The sequence below is a fragment of the Condylura cristata genome, unplaced genomic scaffold (assembly GCF_000260355.1).
Source record: "Condylura cristata isolate star-nosed mole 26May11 unplaced genomic scaffold, ConCri1.0 scaffold00011, whole genome shotgun sequence".
Taxonomy (NCBI): Eukaryota; Metazoa; Chordata; class Mammalia; order Eulipotyphla; family Talpidae; genus Condylura; species Condylura cristata.
Genome location: NW_004567112.1, coordinates 55,128,125 through 55,136,178, shown reverse-complemented (window position 1 = coordinate 55,136,178; position 8,054 = coordinate 55,128,125). Strand labels below are relative to the sequence as shown.

The window sequence follows — 8,054 nt, the reverse complement described above, 5'->3', positions numbered from 1 at the left end:
GATCTGCCTGTTCTGCGCCCCACTCTGTCTCTGGTGAATCCTCTCACCCTCCGCATCTCTGGCCTGTACCCCAGTTCTGTATGAATAAATAAATAAAATCTAAAAAAAAATTCATCACTACCTGTAATAAAGAAGCATGCCTGATATCAAAGAACACTCTAAGGAATACCTTACAGTGTATGTGGGGCAAGAATCCAGGCACAATTGAGTTGGGTCTTCAGCACAAGGTCTCATGGGCTACAATGTCTCAGGCAGGTGTTCTCCTTCGGAGGCTGGAGTAGGGAAAATCTGCTTCCAAGCTTACCTGGCAGGTTGGTAAGATCATTTTCTTTGTGTTAAGAGGTGGAGAGATTTAGCTTGTTGCCTTTGCCTAGGACTGTCTTCAGCTCCCGCGGGCTTCCATATTTCCTTGCCTCATGGCCCCTCCACAGACAGGTGCAACTGGCGCTTCTTTCAAACGAGAGTGAGAGGAGGCTGCTAACGAGACTGACTAAACACGGCGTGGTGGGATGTAGCCATGGGGGTCATGTCCTGTCAACTGTGCCATGTTCTGATTAGGAACAAGTCAAGGGGCGGATTAACATGTGGACAGGAGCCAGAGAAGAAGGCTGGTCTTGGGGGATGACTTACAGCCAGTCCGGCAGAAGGAACTGTGTAAGTCAGTCGCCATGGAATCCCCAGTGACCTGAAACAGTGCCTGACCATGGTAGACAGGCTGACGTGCTGGCACTTGAACAAATGACTGTTACAGATATTATTTTGTTGAATTAAATATTCAAGTTTTTTATTCCAACTCTACAGTTTTCCTTTGGTTTTATTAACTACATATTCTGATATATAATTTAGACAAATCTAAAAAATTTTAGTGTCTTCCATGATACTCAGGGAGCTATGTGGCTAGAGAGCAGATGGCTTGCTTGCTTGTATTTCTACTTTTTTGGTTGTATTTTCACTTAGATTTTGTTTTAAAAATTTATTTATTTATACATACAGAATGGGAGTACAAGCCAGAGATGCAGGGGTGATGAGAGGCCTCACCAGAGACAGGTGGGAGTAGAACAGGTAGAGTGAAAAGTACACTGCATAGGCTGGAGCAGAGAGCGGATCAGGAGAGATCTGCTGAGCCACATGGGTCACCTCAGGGGCTGGGGATTGAACTTGCACTGAAGCAGCTGCGTCTAGCTTGGAGTGCTGCGTCCTAACCCGTTGCGCCACCAGGGAGGGACTCACTTAGATTTTTTTTTTTAAAGATTTATTTATTTGTGCATACAGAACTGGGGTACAGGCCAGAGGCTCGGGGGCGGCGAGAGACTTCACCAGAGACAGAGTGGGGAGCAGAACAGGCAGATGGACGAAGCACACTGCTGAGGGGAGCAGTGGGCGGGTCAGGAGAGGTCTGCCACGCCATGTGGTCACCTCCGGGGCAGGCGGGAATCGAACACATGCGGAAGTGGCTTTAGCTTCTCAGTGCTGTGCTTTAACACGCTACGCCACCAGGGAGGGCCTCACTTAGATTTTTAATCATTGCTTACGGGTGGATGTTTTACTCTGATTTATCAATAAGAAGGTCAAGAACTAAATGGAGAGTTGTAATTTGGGTGAGCGATCTCTTCTTCTTCATTCATCTTTGACTCCTTATTAGTTTTATTGAATTATGTACAAGTGTCTGAGCTCCCTCTGTTTTATTTCTCACTCTCTTCTTGTTTCAATTGCATGCTTTAAAAATCATAGCATTCTTTTTTTTCTTGTTTTGTTTTTATAAGGTTTTTTTTATAACAGTTTATTTTTACATTATTTTGTACATTTTTTTTCCATCTCAATTGTAATCCCCGCAGGTTTCCCATCACCAAGTCACCCCTGTGCCATCACCACAATCCCATGCACTTCCCTCCCCACCCCCCAGTTTTTGATCCCATTCCCCACTCCACCCCCACAAAATGTCTCTGGTATATGGCTGTTCATTATTCTTGTTATTTTCTTGCCTGGTCTATTATACTCCTGCTAAAAAATCATAGCATTCTTAATCAGAAATATCCAAGAAGTATTGTTAGAATCATTCAGTTTAATTATAAGAACATGATCTATGCCAATGTAATAGAGATTTCAAAAGACAGAGGCTCAAATAAAAGGGAAAAACATAATAGTGAGAAGTGTATGAAGTCCTGTCTCCACTGGGTCATTTGGAGACCTCACTCCTGTCCTGTGGCTCTGCCAGGCCCTACGGCAATGACCTGTCATTAGTATTCCATTGTGTGTAAAGTGTCTCCTCTCTACTTCCATGTCTGTGGGTAAGGGGGTGGTGGAAGTCCTGTGAACATACCTGTGCCTTTGAGTTGATGAATCAGAAGTGGCACAGATTACTTTTTTCTCTCTTCCCTGTTCATTAAGTGAAACTATGTTGCCACATTCATCTTCAAGAAAGGATAGGAAAATTAACATCAACTAGTGCACATGGAGTTAGTTAAAACTTGAGAGGATCTATTATTTTAAAAAAGGAGAATGAGGGTCCTCCCTGGGGCTAAGCACAGCACTAAGTGCAGCGCTAAGCACAGCACTAAGAAGCTAAAGCCACTTCAGAGGTGATCCACATGGCGAGGCAGACCTCTCCTGCCCTGCCCACTGCTCCCCTCAGCAGTGTACTTCGTCAGTCGACCTGTCCTGCTCCCCACTCTGTCTTTGGTGAATTCTTTTACCACCCCTGCACCTCTGGCCTGTACCCCAGTTCTGTATGCATAAATAAAAAAATCTTAAAAAAAAAAAAAAAGGAGAATGAGCATCAGGGACAGTTAACGGTCTTGGCCTTGGTCCAGTTTTATAATTGCAAACTATTATACTGAACAGGTAAACAGTATCATTTTAACCATGCAAAAAGTCAACAATTGACTATGGGAACAAAATATAATATGTCCTTATTTTTTATTTTAGATGGCCAGTAATCCATACAGCAGGTAGCATTCTATGCCAATCTTGAATGCCAACAGGAAGTCACTGGACAGCTTATTCTTCCAACATCAAAACTGGGCTGTAGTAGTGATTTGGAAAATAAGAAAAAGAATTGAAGCCATGTCAAAAGTAAACAGAGCTCGGTCCATCTCCCCTCCAGATGGAGGCTGGGGCTGGATGATCGTAGCTGGCTGTTTCCTAGTCACCATCTGTACTCGGGCAGTAACCAGGTATGTGGGTTTTTCTGTTTGATTTATAGAGATGATCTGACCTGTATTTTTTTTTTTAAACTGCTTCATTCTATTTCTGGGCCTGATATTGTGAAAATACACGTGTATACTATGTATGTTTTAAGGGTGTGCATTTTTTTTGATTGCTTATATTCTTTCTTTGCAGTATGGAATATGATTTGCTGACCCTTAGAAGTCTTGGGTAGGGTCTCTTCTGTAATATCTGACACATAAACATGGAGTGTCAGGACATCTTTAGACTAAATTTATGGCTATTCCAGCCACATGTTTTCTTAAGCAGCTCATCATAGAAAGGAAAAAAGAAAGTCAAAATAGTTCTTGCAAACTTCTCTCACCAGGTACTGGATCTGTGGAAGCTTAAAACCTAGAATTTAAATTATTTTGCTTCATTCTGCATTTGACTCTGTTGGTAGGGCTGAGTTCTAGGAGGCAGGAAAACGACAGCATAATTACTTGGAGTTTCTCTTACTTGCTTATGTCGCCTCTCTCTTTTATCCTCTTGGGGGAGGAATATCCTTAAGGGGATGAGTGTACATTGAGGTTAATTTGCCATTTTTATTTGAAGTAAATACTGAAACCCACATGCTAACTCTTTTTGCTCCAGGTACTTCCATTCAAATCAAAAGCTGAGTATATAGCTCTTCCCTGGCAACATATCCTTGGCATCAAAAGAAAACTATTTGCATGAATGACTTTATTTGATAGTCCCATCAATAAAAGCATTTATGTTCCACTCTTTAGCAAGTATGTAATGCAGAAAAGAAGCAGGATGTTCTGTTTTTACTGTAATAAGTATTGGTTGATTATTAACAGTAGATTTGTGATTAATGTGATTTGCATTGAGTCTGATTTTCCTTCCCTTTACATCATGGGCCTTGAGTTCTGGATGTGAGGAGGTCAGAGAGACTCAAAGGAATCTCTTTCATCTTCATTCTTAAATGTGGAAGCGTCCATCATTCTCATGCTGGGAAAGTTCTGGAAGTGAGCTCAGTGCCTTATAAAAACCAGAAACCAGAAAAGAGTTGTGACTGGCAGCAGACGTTACTGGGAGAGGCTGGGAAGATGATAATTGAACAATATAAGCTTTGAAGCAAAAAGTGTGAAGTCACAGCTGGCCTTGGACTCTAAATGTCATGCACTGGGAAGAAACTGAGAAAACTGGATATGGGAACAAGGAAAACAGCCTATGGTGTGATTTTTCAATTTTGAGAATTGGTCTACTGGGCAATCAATTCTGTTCTTTTTTTTCCAGTTTTATTGAGAAATAATTTATACACGTTACTATATAAATTAGAGGTATACCTTTTGATTTGATTTGCATATATTAGAAAATAGTTATCATAATAGAACAGCTAACATTGGTCTTTCATTATTTTTTTAAGGATTTTTTAAAAATTTATGCATGCAGAACTGGGGTGCAGGCCAGAGGTGGGGGGTGGTAAGAGGATTCACCAGAGACAGAGTGGGGAGCAGAACAGGCAGATGGATGAAGTACACTGCTGAGGGGAGCAGCGGGCGGGTCAGGAGAGGTCCCCTCTGGGGATCTAACGTGCACTGAAGTGGCTGCTAGCTTGCAGTGCTGCGCTTTAACCCACTGTGCCACCAGGGAGTGTCCACATTGTTTTTTGTTTTTTTTTTAATGTAGACACAGTAAGAAGAAAAAAAAGGAAAAATTCCTCTATTCTCTTTTTGATGAGCACTGTTGGGGTTTACTTTCTTTAAGCTTATATCATATCATAGTGTTATAGCTAACAGTCATTATGTTATATTTTATGTCCCTAGTACTTACTTATCTTGTAACCAAAGGTCTGGATCATTTTACCACTTTCTTCCAATTATACCTCAATTCCCCTCCCCACAGCCTTCCACATCTGGAAACCACAAGGCTGATTTCATTCTGTAAGTTTTTTCTTTTTTAGATTCCACATGAGTGAGATCATACAGTGTTTATTTTTTCTCTGTATGATTTATATCACTTAGCGTGATACTTTTAAGACCCATCCATATTGCAAATGGTAAGATGTCCTTGGTTTTTATGACTGAATACTAGTCATAGCATGTTGCTTGGAGAAATGTCTGTTCAAGAATTTTGCCAATTTTCAATTGGGTCTTTTTTTTTAAATATTGAGTTGTATGAATTCTTTATATATTTTGTATACTAACTACTTATTGGATATGTGATTTACAAATATTTTCTCCAATTCTCTAGGCTGTCTTTATTAATGATTTCTTTGCTATGCAGAACTTTTCAGCTTGATGTGATCTACTTGTTTCTTTTTTATTTTGTTACTTATATTTCAGGTGTCATATTATTACCAAGGCCCATGTCAATAACTTTTGCCATGCTTTCTTCTAGTTATTTCATAGTGGCAGATCTTACATATAAATCTATCCATTTCAAGTTGATTTTCTTGTGTTGAGTAAGATAAGGTCCAGTTTCATTATTTTACATGTGAATATCGATTGTCCAGCACTATTTATGGAAGAGATAATCTTCATTGAGAACTCTTGACCCCTTTGTCAATTAAGAGTGGACCGTAACATTTTAACAATATTCTTCTAGTCCATGAACTTGGGATACATATACATTTATTTCTCTTCTTTGATTTATTTCATTAATTTCTTACAGTTTTTAAGTATAGATATCTTGTACCTCCTTAGTTAAATTTATTCCCAAGTACATATGTTGTTTTTTATGAGTTATTATACATAGGATCAATTTCTTTAAAAAAGTTTTAACTTCCATTTATTTTTCAGATATGTTATTTGTATGTAGAAATGCTACTGAGTTTTGCATGTTAATTTTACTGAATTCATTAATGAAATCTAACAGTTTTATTATCAAGTCTTAAGGATTTTCTATATGTAAAATCATTCATCTTCAAAAAGATCTAGTATTACTTCTTTTATAATCCTCGTACTTTAAATTTCTTTTTCTTGAGGGGAGAACTTTTGAGCATTATGTTGAATAGTAGTGACTGGATAGGAGTGCACAACTTTATCTTATTTCTTCTCTTAAGGAAAATTCTTTCAGCCTTTCACCTTTGAGTGTGTTAGTTTTGGGCTTGTCATATATGACACCATGTTAAGATGTGATCTAATTTATGTTTTATCATGACAGAATGTTGATTTTTTCCCCCTCTAATGCTTTTTCTGAATATATTGAGATAATCATTTGACTTTTACCCTTTATCTTGTTGATGTGGCTTATCACATTGATTGATCTGTATATGTTGAATCATCCTTGGCAACCCAGGAATAAATCCCATTTGGTCATGATGACTAATATTTGTAATATGCTATTTAAGTTTGCTAATATTTTACTTATTATTTATTTATTTATATTTTATATTATTCTTCCTTTTTGTACAATGTATGCTTCATCTTTCAGGTGTAGTCCCCATAAAAAACCCACCACCAATTCACCCATGTACCATTGCCATAATTCCTTGTGCTCTCCCCTCCCCTATTTTGATCACTCACCCTTCCCATCCCCTGCAGAATGTCTATGATTAATAGTTGCCTATTAATTTTTTAATTTATTATAATTATTTTTTCCTGATCCCTTAATTGGTTCCCCAACTTTTCTCCTATAAGTGAAACCATCTGATATCTTTCTTTTTATTCTGGCTTATTTCATTAGCACATTCCCTTCCAGATTAATCCATGTTGCTGTGAATGACATGGATTTATCTTTTTGACTGTGGAGTAGTATTCCATTGTGTGTATATACCACATCTTCTTGATCTAGTCATCTATTTTTGTGCATTTGGGATGTTTCATATCATTGATTGTAATAAACACAGGGGTGAAAGTATTCTTTTGAATTAATGTTTTTCTCTCCTTTGGGTAGATTCTTTGGAGTGGAATTGCTGGGTCATATGGTAGCTCCATTTTCCGAATTTGAGTGTCCTCCACAGATTTCCATAGTGCTTGGGCCAGTTTGCATTCCCACCAGGAGTGTAGGAGAGCTCCCTTTCTCCCACACCCTTTCTCCCACATCCTTGCCAACATTTATTGTCTACTGCTTTTAATATGTGCCATTCTCACTGATGTAAGATTGTGTCTCATTGTGGGTTTGATTTGCATTTCCTTGATTAAAAGTGATGGTGAACATTTCCTCATATACCTGTTGGCAATTTGCATTTTATTTTTGAGAAGTGTCTTTTTAGCTCTTCTCCCCATTTTTTTTTTTTGATTGTATTATTTACTATGCTTCTGTTGAGTCATGCCAGCTCTTTGTGGATCATTGTAATCAGTCCCTTATAAGTTGTGTTGTGTGCAAAATTTTTTCCCCAGTCACCAGGGTGTCTCTTCATTTTGGTTAGTGTCTCTTTTGCTGTACAGAAGCTTTTTATTTTGATGTATTCCTGGCTGTTGATTTTTTCCTTCATTTTTTTGCTTTGGAGTATGTCTTTAAAGATATTACTAATATGTATGTCACATAGTATTTTGCCTATATTTTCTTCTATATATTTTATGGTTTCAGGTCTTATGTTCAGTTTCTTTGTCCATTTTGAGTTGGTTTTTGTGCATGGTGTGACATAGTCTAATTTCATTCTTGTGTATGTAGCAGTCAGTTTTCCCAGCACCATTTATTGACAAATTGTCCTTGTTCCATTGCATATTCTTTGTTCCTTTGTCAAAGATTAATTGTGCATAAATATGTAGGTTTATTTCCATTTTTTTGGTTCTGTGTATCTGTTCCAGTGTCATACAGTTTTACTTATTATGGCTTTGTAGAATAGTTTGAAGTTTGTTACTGTGATAGCTCCATTCTCCTCCATTTTAGTTAGGAGAACTTTGGTCATTTGGGGTTTATTTTTGTGGTTACAAATGAATTTCATCCATATTTTTTTT

The 8,054-nt window shown here is 38.1% G+C and overlaps 1 protein-coding gene across 1 annotated transcript in view; it reads left to right on the top strand.

Annotated features, from left to right (window-relative positions):
• Nucleotides 1–8,054, top strand: part of SLC16A12 (solute carrier family 16, member 12) — an 84,560-nt gene that overhangs the window by 52,488 nt on the left and 24,018 nt on the right. Inside the window, exon 2 of the mRNA XM_004681090.2 lies at nucleotides 2,926–3,173. Within this exon, the coding sequence (XP_004681147.2) occupies nucleotides 2,959–3,173 (215 nt within the window). The 5' untranslated portion in view covers nucleotides 2,926–2,958. The remainder of the gene's footprint in view (nucleotides 1–2,925; nucleotides 3,174–8,054) is intronic.